We start from the raw sequence: 13303 nt of genomic DNA, 5'->3' as shown, positions 1-13303 counted from the left end.
TTATTTTATTCAAGGGTTTTTGCCATACCATTACACGTGGTAAAAAAAAAAAACTCGTTACCAAGGCACAGAAATAAACTGTGAAGAGTGAAATAGAATACAATAGAAGTAAAATATAAAATAAGTCACTGTGAAAAATGTGTTTCCATGGGAAAGTATCTTCCAACTAACATTTTAAAAATTTATCTTATACTAAAAATAAAGTTGACATGTTCATGTAAAAGAGCCAAATAAGAGGATATGTTCATACAATACTTAAATGTACCAGAACAAAATGAAAACAGGAAATGTGGCTTATTCTACATTGAAAATATAGCTCTGAAAATAATGCAATCACTAAATGTGTGGGAATGAATACATGCTAAAATATTAAAAATTGTGGAAAAATATAAATCTGAAAAAATTTATTTCCATTTTTAATCTCACCAACAGTATTGAAACAAGACCTCAGTACTTCATTCACAAGAAACACGTCGATCATAAAAACCACATCCACAGTTTGAACAGGAACATATTTAATGTTTGGGAGCAATTGAATAAATGTTCAGTGTTCATGCCGGCTCAGAATGACTTCATTCTCACACAAAAACAACACTGAGGGAGTTTGTGGGGTAGCACGATAAATTCCACACAACTTTGTAGTAAAATTACAAACTTAAAGAGCACATTTATGATTTCATTGCAGCGAAATCCTGCAGATATAAAAACTGTCTGTTTTAACCCCCAAAATTATCCGACGACATAAAAAAAGTAAAATGAAACTATATACACTATTCTGCTACCATTCATTCATCTTCTTCCTCCTTGACCTTCTTTTTCTTCTTCTTCTTCTTTTTCTCTGAGGACTAGAAAGAAAAGAAATGATTAAATTCACAGCCCATTTCACATTTTCTTTGAATTATCTCCAAACTGGCTCCCGAGTCTCACCTCAGCGACTGCCATCTCCTCTTGCTCCTCTTCCTCCTTCACCGTGGGCTCCTCTTCCTCTGCCGATTTGTCCTTCTTCTTTTTCTTCTTTTTCTTGGGCGTCTCCTCTGCAGCTTCTTCTTCTACTCCAGGTTCCTTCTTCACCTTTTTGGCTTTGACAGACGGCGTGACGGGTTTGTCTTCGTCATCCTCCTTCTCCACCTCCTCAAACTTCCTCTTCTTTGACGTGGACGGGATGGTGGAGTCAGCGGACGGGTCGTAAACCTTCACCTCGCTGTGAAACAACAATAGATCAGGAGTCTATAGATTTAACGATTTAAAATATAAGATCACATAATGGAGTGACGTCTCACCTCTTGTGCTGGTATTTGTCAGCCTTCGCCATGGCTTTGCCTGTACCACTGATTCGTCGGATCTGAAACGAAATACAATTAAATAAACACAAGCAAACATTTTGGTCACTGGCATCAAGATGCAAGTGCAAAACTTGAGATCGCTTCGTTTTAACCAAACACGACTGCACCATTTCCAAATGTACTCACTCCTTTGTCCTCCAGCATGCGCAGCCTGGCCTCCAGCTTGGCTCGGTTCTCCACTCCCATCTCTGCGTTGGTGTCTTCTCCCAGGGCGTCGTAGCGGATCGCCAGGGACGTTTTAGCCGCGAGCATTCTGGAGATCTGTGCACACACCACACGGGTTTTGTTTCCTGACACTCGGGTGGAGGTCACCTGTCGGCTCCGTGCCCTAGACTCACCTTGCCCTTGTTCTTGGCGGTGGTCTGGCCCACCAGAGACGCGTGGTATATGAGACCGTACTTGGGTGTGTCTTTGTGGGTCTTCAGTGCTCTGAACAGAGCCTTTTCTGCTCCGAGGATCTGCACTGTGGAGGCTGGGTGCTTGGCCAGATTCAAAAGGGAACCTAGAGGACAAACAATAACTCAAGTAAACACGTCAGTTTAGCAAGTAGCTGCATGAGTGAAGCTCGTCGTTCAAGCTCAGAAGAGGTAGTGACTTAAAACCATCAGGTTAAATCAGGAAATTGACAGACTGTCGACATCATCACAGCTCGCTTGCATTTCCACGCCGTTCCTCGGCCGTCACTTACCGGCGTGTGAGATCAGCCGGGCGCCGACCAGCTCGCCCACCATCACTGTGAGGTTGGGGGCGATTGCCATCATTCGGTTCTTGAGGTAGTCGTAGAGCTGAGCGCGGTACTCCGTGATCTCCACAACCTGAGGACAAAGATCCACACTTGACTCAGCTGCCGCATGCAGCCTGTGGTTGAGGAACGGCGTCTCCAGACTGTTCAGATGAGGTAGTGACTGAAGGCCCACATGGACTGTTTCAGGACAAAGACTTGAGTCGTCATCATCACCACAGTAACTCCAGCTCGGTGTCGGCGCGGTGCCTACCTGATGACATAGGTGCCCGATGTTGCTGATGTCCTCCTCTGACACTTCTGTTCCCATGGAGATCTCAGCGGCCAGCTTGACCTCGGCCTCGATCTCCTCGGGGAGGACGTCCGACAGGTCGGAGCCCGCAACGTTTGTGCGAGCGCCTGCAAACACACGGCGAAAGATGAGGATCAAGCTGTACGGGAATACGGTAGCGCGTGATCGGAAAGGTTTGATTCAATGTAACGTCTCGAGAGCCACACATTTATAAACACTCAATGGCACAAATGCAAATATCTGTTGTATGGATAGCATTAACGAGCCCATTTGTGACTTCCTAGTCTAACGTTGAGGTTAAAAGATGATTTGTACTTTCTGAAACGGTCACAGAAAATCTAAGTAATATTTTACTGACCTATTTTGAGGACAGTTTTGCAGTAGGCCAAGTTGTCTGTGACCACCTTCCCCAGCTCGGGGAAGTGCCAGCCATACCACTCTCTGCAGCGCATGACGTAATTGTTGAGCTCCTTGTCAAGGTCATCAAGGAGAGCTGAAGAGACGAGGGGAAAACACGTTTATCGAGTGTTTGCTGCACGTATGTAGGGGAATCAAGAAGCACAGAAACACTTACAGATGGCCTGCACGATCATCGTGTCAACCTTGTCAGGACTGAACTTCAGCTTGTAGCGGGATAAACTAGAAACAGAAGAGAGATTTTCGGTTTATTCCTATTTGAAGTATGTTTATGGGGGGTGTCTCTGGTGAATCTGAGAGAAGCGCTGCCTCAGTGGTAGTGACGAATGCTGAGGAGAATCCACACTAAGTTCAGACAGCGGGTGTAATCATGGGCAGCGGGAAGTCGAAATAAGCGGCGAGAGTTGTGCGCTGACCAACCTGTGAGCCAAACCCAGAGACATGGCACTCATCTCCTTGGCGGGCAGCCCGGTGACGAGGCTCTCGACCTGACTCCTGATGCATCTCATGAGCTCGGCCACGGCGGGGCTGTGGACGCAGCTCAGGTCCAGCTTGTCCTGGACAACAGACAAGGTTTTACAATCATCTCTGAAACAGATCACTTTGCAGCAAGCGTGAGCAGCAAGTTTATTGATGTAAACATACTTTGATAACTCCACCCAGCTTGGCATCACTGACGGCCAGCTGCTCATGAGCTTCTTTGGCGACAACTTTCTTTAAGACCTTCTTTAAACTCTTGCCGATTTTTCCCTCGACGAGTGCAGTGGCAGCTGAAATGACAACCAACACATGCTAAACACAAATCACAAAGATGATCACAGTCTCCTCTTTTGGGACCAGTAGTGGTCTCAGGGGTAGTGACGAGTACTGTAGGATACCTCACACTTTAAATCAGACACAGAGATGCATCACAGACCACATTAGAGCACAACGCAGCAGGCACGTACCTGCCAAGGCCTCTGTTGTATCCTGGAACTTCTCAAAATGCTTCAGCTTCACACTGTCCGGAGCAAAATCAACAAGTGGACAATATTATTCACACATGCAACACATGGCGGATGGTGAAGAAGACACTCAGTTGATACTTACACTTTATTTGCTTTCTCAGGAGTTTCAAACTCCTTAAAAAGGCTGTCAACCTGCTGCAGTTTGGATTCATCGAGGACCTGAAACACAGCAGAAGTTTCATGTCATACATTACCTCTACAGTAGGCGTCTTGCCCTGCAGGGCTCCTGTACGCTTAAAGGCCCTACACATCTGATTGCAATATGAAAACCATTTTCTGGAATTGGTGGAATCATAATCACAAGTTTGAGGTTTGTCGAAGCAGGGAGACGTCGAAAACGTTCGAGACAGAGGCGCTCGTGGACCAGGATTGTGTTCCAATGGCGTTAATTACACATGTAATAATCTGTACAGATATTTCTTATTATACTAAATAGGCAACAAAAAAACAAAAACACGATCGAAACTATTTCTTATGTTGTCCGTGTGCAGATTTCGCAGAAAACTGCAGCGCATGTGCTGAAGTTGAAGCGCACGCTTCGCACACGTGGTCATAGGCCCTTCACACTGCTACGTGTTAGCTAGACGATTAGCATCGGTTCCTCTGCAGAAAAGAATTTAGTATCTAAAGTAATTTAAAGGGCATCTTGAATAATACAATCCACTCATCATTCTCCTGGTAACGTTACTTACAGCTGAGCTATTACTGAATACCGGGTACTGGCTAGCTGTAAGGCTAACTAACCCGAGCTAACTCACTAAGGTGGCCGGGGCGCAAAAAAGTCTGGAAATGGCCAAGAGCCGGATATTTACCTTGAAGATGGCGTAACCAGCTGCGGTTTCAAATAAAACAAGCATCGTGCCAGCAGCTTGGTTCTTTGTGAACCCTTTTGCTGCGCTCACGGATGAAAAAGTTGAGGCTTTCCTCCTGAAGTTACCACGCGCACGTTGCTGCTGCTGCTTCTCTCACTGAAACACACGGCGAGGTGAGGGCTGCCAGGTCCGTTCATTCAGGGGGGCATCCCCCACTTTCACACTACCAGAACTCACAACTCATCGCACAAACATTCATAACAAAAACGAACCATAAAACGTTGATTCAATTAAACATTTAGCAGACAATTCACCACATTTGGTAACTCTCTTATTCTTCCAGTCGTTTCTGTACGGTTCATTATTTCATCTTATCTGGCAACGGAACGATATCTTAAATCTCGCGAGAAGTTGTGAAAGAACGTGCCTTTTTTTAAAAAAAATTTAATGTACAGTTACTGTGAATTATTAATGCTGGGTAGCTGCAGTTCAGCGTTCCACTTACAAATTCTTTTTATAGGTTATTACATTTTGGGGGGTAATATTTCCGTATTGAAGCTACGTCCTGACGTCACTTCACCTATTGCGGAAGTGACGCAAAGGTGAGCGTGAGCAAAACACGCACATGTGTGAGCTGCATGGTGGTCGACTCAGTTGCGCGAAGTTAAGTTCTGACTTTCCCGTGGACGTGAGCGGAAGTTGGTGTTCTGCACAGCACCATGACCGAACCGGGTCGGTATCCTCCGCCGGACTTCAGCTGTCCTCCTCCGTTTACCTTCCAGCAGCAGCAGCCGCCGCCGCGCTGCAGCAGCTTCCATCCCAGCATGTGGAGCTGGGCTGAGACCCCCTCCGAGTCCACCATGGGCTTCAATCCGGGCTGGTTTCAGGGGCCAGCGACCGGTTGGCCACTTGGTTCCCCGGGATATGGAAGTCACGTACCACAAACTCCATTCGGTGAGTATTTAAAGTGACACTGATTTACGCAGATCTACTGAGAAAGATAGAAATTAACACTCGCAAAGTCCAGCCTGGCGCAGGAATGGCTCACCTTTATCAACGTGCCTGCAAACCTTCTATCTATCTATAACTATCTTTTACCCCCCCCCCATCAACATTCTATCTCAAAATTTAGAAGGAATATTGGGGAGTATATTCATGCTGTGTATTGTCATCAGGTCAAAACTTTGGCTACCAACGTCATCAAGGTGGAAATCCACCTGGAAGACATCAAAACGGGCCTGGCCAGCATGGTGGGAAAAAGGTGAGGGTGTGACAAATTTCTTTTACTTTGCTTCTGTGAGTGAACGTCGAGCAGATAGTTGACTTTCTAATTTGATCCACAGCAGAAATACACAAAAGAGCCTGAATATTCCCACTACTGTGACACATGCGACCGAGGCTTCAAACACCAGGATAAGTACAATGAACACGTCTCCCAGCATGTTAAGGTATGTAAATGATTCAGTAGATTATTGTTGTTTATTTACTCCTCAGTCACATTTCTCCATCAAATCTGTCCCTAGTGTTCAGTGCTGGACTGCAACTTCATGGCTCATGAAAAAATCGTCAACATACACTGGAAAAACGTATGTAAACCCACGAGCATACAGTCTGTTGCTTGAAATTGCTGTTTTCTCCCTCCAATTTTTTATTTTGTCTTGTCTCCTGATTTTAGAATCACGCACCAGGAGCGAAGCGGATCCAGCTGGACACACCAGAGGACATTGCAAAATGGAGAGAGGAGAGGCGCAGGTTAGTGATCACCTAAATGTTGACGTCTTAGGATGTGTATGTCTTGAACCAGCGAAGAAATTATCCCTGAGATCATGTCATGAGAAGAGGTTTCACTTGCCATTTCAGAAACTATCCAACACTTGAGAATATTGAGAGAAAGAGGAAGATCATGGAGATGCGTCAGGAGACGGGAGGCGTACTGGAAACTGCTCAGTTTGGGTAAGTGATGCTTGCATAAGAACAATGTTTAAAAAAAAAAAAAAGAAGATGAATTCTTGTCCTAATAGTACAATTTACTTTAATTTTGTCAGACTAAAATCTGAATCTTCCGTGTAAACTTTTCCTTGGCAGACGGATGAGAGGAAGAGGAAGAGGAAGAGGTCGAGGTCAGTGGCGTGGAAACAGAGGCTACAGGGGGCCACACCAACATGCTCCTCATCAGCAGTCAGACAGCAGCTCCGCAGAGACTCCCAAACACGCCACACAGCCCCGCAGGGAGGGGGACCCACTGGGAGCTCTGGCCTGCAATGACCGCGGTCAGTTCATCTTCACCTCACAATTCATCAACCATCTTCATTCCTTTCTAAATGACACTTGTTTGAGATCCACGTGACTGTTGCTTGATTCCATTTTTAGCAAAGACTTGTTTTGTTTTTTTTCCCCTGCGTGCTGACAGATTCTGACCCGGACGACCCGGCTGCTGATTCCACCACCACCAGCAGCTTGGTCGTGGCCCCGAAACAGATGAGCTCGGCTCTGGGCTGCCTGATGGCCAACTACGGCTCCATGAGTGAGAGCGAGAGCGACCAAGAACCAGAAGGTGAGTTCACCACCCTCCTCCACCCTGCAGCTTTCAGGTCTGTGCTACTACTGGGAGGGAAAAAAAAGTGTAAGTCAGGATTAAATTTTTTTTGCTTTGGCTCAAGACCCCCAAAGTGTCCGTTTTTCAAATTTCATGGAAAATACAGATGCATCTTGGAAAGTTAGAAAAAATTACCTTGTATTTTGTATTTATTCTGCACTTTGTCTAAAATATTTTTTACCTTTTATAAATCATCATCCAATGATGTTCAATTTTTACTACATTTGCAGTTTAAAATGATGAATTTACACCCAAGGATGTCTTTTTTTTCTCTTCTATTTCATGTTTGTTTGTTTTTTTTCTCAGCCGCCCCCATCCAAAGAGCCAAGGAGTTGGTGCAGGAAACCCAGACTCTTCTCAGCACAGAGGGCAGAGGGGCCTTCAGAGGCTCTGAAACCAGGTCAGATCATCCAGGAATGCTGGAAAAGCATGGATATCACCTGCAGAGCAGCAGAAGAGGCAGGTGGGAAAGAGGAGGCAGAAGAGGAAGGGGACGAAGACGCAACGATATACCACAGAGACATGGGCCCACTTTACTTGAGATGGTATGGAGATTCTTAAAGTGTTGTTTGTGAATCACTGAGTTTTGAGCGCTTTCCTTCACTTTTTGATTGCCTTCTTCATTTCTCTCCTTTTGTTCAGTTGCTGGCCCCTGACATCCGCCACGAGAGGAACGTCCTCCTGCAGTGTGTCCGCTATGTCATTCAAAACCGCTTCTTTGGGCTGGAGAGCGAACCACGGAATCAGGAGAAGATGGAGACCAAGAGCTCAGCAGCTGGAGAGCATGACGAAAAGCAGGAAGAGACGCACCGGACTGTTCCCCAGGATACTCCTCTGACAAATGGAGAGGGGCGGTCAACTCTGAGTGGCACGTCGGGCTCCACCACAGCTGGTGTCATGAGTGATTCTCTAAAAACCAGTGAAAGTGTTGACGGTGCTGAAGGAGATTGCACCATCAATACTGAGGAGACCACAGAAATGGACTTGAATATAATCACACCTATTTCCAATGTGTATGATGATGAAATCTGGGAGAGTACCGCTGTTGTTACCTGATTTAGTTCATCTTTTTTTGTTTGACGTAAATGTCACACTTTGGTGTGTTACCATTAACACATTTTTAATTTCTTAAATATATAAAGTCAATTATGTAATAAATCTATATAATTATTAGTATTTTTTTCCATCTTCGTACACATTTGTACATAGGCCTATTTGATTTATAAAAGTGTTTAATGCTGCGAGTGTTCACTGTGATTTTTTTCATATATTGTCTGAATAGTTGTGTATTTAATTAGCCAATTAACTAATTGGAAGGTTAGATTGATTTGTTCACGGGACCATGAAATTGCAGTTAACCCACTGGTGTTAAAGCTAAAAAAAAATAAAAATAAAAGATCAGCAAAAGTTGAGGATATGTTTATTAAACGTTTTCAGTTTAATAAAGAGCATACGGCAATAAACGGGTTCAATAAGCACATAGTTTTGGAGTACAACCGCCTCTTCCCGCCTCCACCACGCGGACAGCGCGAGGTCAGAAAACGAGCGCTCCTCGTGGTGCCGTCGCCTGGCAACCACCTGTGTTTAGCATAGCGACGGTAAAGTTTATCTATCGGTATGCGACTCACAGTCATTTTGTAGTTGAAATTATAACCGCGAGATATTTGACGTGTGAGTCGAGAGGTTTGCTGCCATGTCAGCGGGTTGTGTTCGAGTCGAGCCTCCGTGTGTGACGTTCAGGGACGTGAGGGTCGGCCAGGTGTACAAAACCACCGTCACCGTGACGAACGCAGGGAAAACGTCCAGCAAAATCATTATCCAAAAGCCTGCAACAAAGGTAAAGTCACATATTTTAAAATGCAATTGACGAGGTGAGGCGTGGTGTCATGAGTTTTTAGCGAAGGTAAACGACAGCTGTCGTCAGTGGTCACAAAATATTGTTTGTGGCGACGAATAGTAACTTGTGACTTGTAACTTACTATTAATTGGTCATGAATGATATTCCGTGGCCACTAAATACTATTCTGAGGCAAATAAATAGTAATTTGTAGTTGTGAAATACCATTCTTTGGCCAGGGAATACTGTAATGTGGCCACACAATTGTAATTCGTGGCCATGAAGTAGTACTCTGTGGCCTCAAAATATGAATGGCTATGAAGTACTATTTTCTGGGTTAGAGTTAGCCTAATACTACAATACCAATGTTTTGTTTTTACAGCTTTTCAGGTTCACGGTGTCCAGTCCAGTTGTGGTGGTGGCTCCTGGTTTGTCTGTGAGTGGCGTGTTAGAGTTCACTCCAGAGGAAGAGGAGGAGGCCAGAGATGGTCTCCTGGTTCATGTCAATGATGAACACACCTTAAAAATTCCACTCCTGGGGTGAGCACACAAGTGTGACATAAACCAATCCATGACTGAGTGATAAGATGTAAACACGCAAAATGAAACTGTTATTACTCCTCTAGGATTCCCAGGACTTGCTCCCTCTTCATGGCTTCAGAAGTAGACTTCGGCTGTATTGCCGCCAGCCGTCAACTGGTCAGCAAACATCATCCAATAATCAATCGAGGATCAGCACCTGGTGAGAAGTGGATGATGCTCATACAGACCGTGGAAAAAAAATGTCTTGACCTAATCAACAGCTACTGACCCGTGTGTGTGTGTTTTGCAGGTGCGTTCCAAGTGCAGTACAGTGGAGAGTCCTCTCTCAGTATCTCACCTTGCAGTGGAGTCGTGGCTCCTGGCGCCACCCACTGGCTGAAATTTAAATTGCGTGCCGACAGACCGAGACACATTTTGGACCAAGCCGAGTACGTTTGTTCTTACACCAGTTATGTTAAGTATCAAATAATAAAGTAAAATGCAATAATAATTTATAACATAATTTATAATCAATATGGGGAATTAATTGTGGATGTATAATACACATTTGGTATCCTGCAGAAAAGCAACAAGTTTTTGAGTGATAGTCTTTCTACTGCAGAGTGAAGCTCCAGAATCGCTCTGCTGTCGTTCTCACCATCAAAGCTGACGTGAAGGAGCAACACCTTGAGATCTTTGACTTGCAGGTAATACTGAACTCCAGCCCCCACCTAATGTGATGTGCACATAGGAGCTGCTGTGAACATGTCTCACTTGCACAGGGGACTCCACTGTCCTGCCTCTGGATTGGACCGGTCTACTTTGGGACCTCCTGTGTGGAGAACGTGGTTCTCAGGAACAGTTCTCCGAAAGCGTGCGACTGGGTGTGTGTGATCCAGAGCAGTGCTGCTGGGACTGAGGTGGTGAGTGAGTCTCCTTGGAATCAATGGCGTGGATGGAATTGTACGGTGACCCAGAAAGGCCAACAACACAACACGCCAACAAAAGCCACAACACACAACAAAAGCCACAATTTAAGGGCGCAGCAGTCGGAGAGCAGTCGCTGTTTCCAGGGGACCATATTTTCTGATGGACTTGGGACCGGAGGGGACAACAATTTCTGACATTAAGGAGAGTTTAATGAGACGTAAATAAAGTACTGTTGCATGATTAATGTCATTATGTGTTTTCAGATATCAGCAATGTTGATCACTATGTTGAAATTGTCATAACGTTGTGTGTGTGTGTGCTCTTTCGTTCTATCATTTTGTTCCGCTTTGGTTCCGTCAAAAAATATTGTCCCCTGGAAACAAAGCCTGTTCTTCCGGACTGAGTATTGGTAGAATTTAATTAAGCGTAAGTAAATTGATTTGAATTGAGATATTTTATTTGTCACTGTTAGAAAAACAGTCCATATTTAAAGTCTTTGATTCCAACATAATGATTTAAATAATTATTCAGCAGCAACGCTCTCTCACTTTACATTATACTTCCTCCAGGTAGAACAGGCCTTGTTTCTGGGGGACAATATTTCATGACGGGAACAAAGCGGAACCAAATGATAGCACGAAAGAGAGCACACACACAACGTTATGACAATTTCAACACAGTGATCAACATTGCTGATATCTGAAAACACATAATGACACGAATCATGCAACAGTACCTTACTTACGTCTCATTAAACTATCCTTAATGTCAGAAACTGTTGTCCACTTCGGTCCCAAGTCCGTCAGAAAATATGGTCCTCCGGAAACAGCGACTGCTCTCTGACCGCTGCGCCTTTACATTGTGGATTTTGTTGTGTTGTGTTGCGGCTTTTGTTGGTGTGTTGTGTTGTTGGCCCTTCTGGAGACACTTATATAAGGATAAAACAACATCAGCTGTGGTGCTTGTGCAGGGAACAGACCTCCAGAGGAGCGCAGACGCCGCCCTGCTGGAAAGGATGAAGAACTGCAGTCCAGCTATCCATGACGTCTCCCAGGTCCTGGCTTGTGTTCCGAAACAGGGCAAACTGAGTCCATTCGGAAAAACCACAGTGGCAGTACGCTTCAGCCCTGTCAGCAAGAGGTACTTTTTCTTCTTTATCTATGTGCAAAAACAAGGAATGTCCGTTTTATGTCCGACTAAATATTTAAAAACAGAATACCTCACATTGAAAACACTCATTACATATTTTTACTTGAAATTATGTATGTGGAACATTTTTTAAGGATTTGAATGTTTTGCACAAAAACAAACAAAAAAAGATGGAGGTGGGGTGAAAAGTTGTTACTCCCCGTCGGGGAATCGAACCCCGGTCTCCCGCGTGACAGGCGGGGATACTTACCACTATACTAACGAGGAGCTAGGTAGAGAATAATGGCGCTATTTGACCTATATTATTTTATTCTTAACAGCTGTGTTTGTTATTTGTTTTTATCCATATTATTGTAACCTTTGTGTATTTGGGAAAAATACGAAAATAGCTTCAATAAATATTGATGGAAGATGCTTTAATCACGCTTTTACATTTTTACCACGGCGAGTATGAAGCATGGACAATACCCTGAATGAGTGAAAGGTTAAAGAAAGCGTATTTCGAAACTTTTGGTAAAACGAAAACAATATCAACAATGTTTGTGTGATTTGCGTCAACTGAGCAACAAAAATATGAAAAGGATGTTGCATTAGCCGGGAATCGAACCCGGGCCTCCCGCGTGGCAGGCGAGAATTCTACCACTGAACCACCAATGCTTCATACTACCGAGATTTGGAACCGTCGTATATAAACCCTACTGGACGATGTCTGTCACTACGGATGTGATATATATTTGGCCATTATGACCTATAGGCGCTGTTCGCAGCTCGGAAAAGCCTCTGTTCCGTCCCACGAGGAGCTGGTTGAAGGAAGCGTTGATCATTTTTCTTTTATCTGTAACACCTTGGTATGTTGCCTTGTGTCTGTTTCAGTGTGACGGGAGAAAGGAAGCGTGGTTCTCTACCCAGCAGGCAGGACTATTGTCTGTTCCTGCTCTTTGAGTCTGTGGGGAGCAAACATGGCTTCACTCACCATCATGGTACTCACAATACTATTTACAGCTGTGGTCAGATCAATACTCTGAGCTTATCCTTGATGGAGTGAGGGTGACAGTGTTCATGTTGCTTTTCTTTGTCTCTGCAGGGAACAGCAGTGCAGAGTTGGCAGTCACAGGCTCTGGCCTGCCGGTGTCTCTGGTTCCCAGTCCCTCTGGGAGGTTTGATTTCTTGAGCTGCGTGACAGGCCAACATGTTGATCTTCTGTGTGTGCTGCAGAACCTCTGTCCTCAGCTTCCTGTCAGCTTCAGCTTCCGCAAAGTGGCACACTTCAGCACTGAGCCGTCCTCCGCCACCATCGGTCCTGGGCAGAGCCAGGTGACAAAAGGCCCCTGACGACATAAGAGATAAGATAAGATCAGACTTTATTAATTCCGCATGGGGAAATTCACTCTTCACATCAGCTCAATATTGCACACATACTTCAAGACAGTTCAAGATAATCGCACCCCAGAGAATAGACTCTCTATATATAAATAGATATTGAGATAAATATAAATGTATGCACATGGAAATACTGAGGGAAAATACACATAGAAGTATTGCTATTAAAACATGTACAGTATTCACAGTGCAGCAGTGCCAGAGCAGTGGTATTTACACAGATGCAGTGATCTATCCATGAACTCAAGCACAGCAGTGACCTGGAAACTTTTCTGT

General features: G+C 44.6%; 3 protein-coding genes across 3 annotated transcripts in view; 2 read left to right on the top strand and 1 right to left on the bottom strand.

Moving 5' to 3' along the window:
• Window positions 1-449: 449 nt before the first annotated feature.
• nop58 (NOP58 ribonucleoprotein homolog (yeast)) lies at window positions 450-4756 on the bottom strand. Its single transcript, XM_080520050.1, has 14 exons — window positions 4614-4756; window positions 3884-3960; window positions 3742-3794; window positions 3440-3564; window positions 3215-3351; window positions 2952-3016; window positions 2736-2870; window positions 2339-2484; window positions 2032-2158; window positions 1682-1845; window positions 1470-1604; window positions 1281-1342; window positions 928-1201; window positions 450-845 (listed from the first exon to the last, which is right to left on the bottom strand). The coding sequence occupies exons 1-14, from the start codon at window positions 4656-4658 to the stop codon at window positions 786-788; spliced, it is 1605 nt and encodes a 534-aa protein (XP_080376176.1). The 5' UTR covers window positions 4659-4756; the 3' UTR covers window positions 450-785.
• Window positions 4757-5332: 576 nt separating this feature from the next.
• Window positions 5333-8450, top strand: nufip1 (nuclear FMR1 interacting protein 1; the record flags this gene model as incomplete). The annotated part of the gene is made up of 10 exons (XM_080520165.1): window positions 5333-5567; window positions 5789-5874; window positions 5957-6061; window positions 6137-6199; window positions 6289-6365; window positions 6474-6566; window positions 6699-6883; window positions 7024-7167; window positions 7516-7754; window positions 7852-8450. The coding sequence occupies 10 exons, from the start codon at window positions 5333-5335 to the stop codon at window positions 8263-8265; spliced, it is 1641 nt and encodes a 546-aa protein (XP_080376291.1). The 3' UTR covers window positions 8266-8450.
• A 452-nt stretch (window positions 8451-8902) lies between these two features.
• LOC308147831 (cilia- and flagella-associated protein 47-like) overlaps window positions 8903-13303 on the top strand; it is a gene marked incomplete at both ends in the record, with an annotated part of 45691 nt that continues 41290 nt past the window's right edge. The window contains 9 exon segments of the mRNA XM_080520164.1: window positions 8903-9046; window positions 9429-9586; window positions 9673-9788; window positions 9879-9894; window positions 10191-10275; window positions 10351-10491; window positions 11469-11638; window positions 12521-12627; window positions 12732-12961. Coding sequence (XP_080376290.1) covers window positions 8903-9046; window positions 9429-9586; window positions 9673-9788; window positions 9879-9894; window positions 10191-10275; window positions 10351-10491; window positions 11469-11638; window positions 12521-12627; window positions 12732-12961 — 1167 coding nt within the window.

This window comes from Blennius ocellaris (assembly GCF_963422515.1).
Source record: "Blennius ocellaris genome assembly, chromosome: 24".
Lineage (NCBI taxonomy): Eukaryota > Metazoa > Chordata > Actinopteri > Blenniiformes > Blenniidae > Blennius > Blennius ocellaris.
The sequence above is the reverse complement of the archived record's forward strand: the minus strand, read 5'-3'. Positions and strand labels throughout refer to the sequence as shown.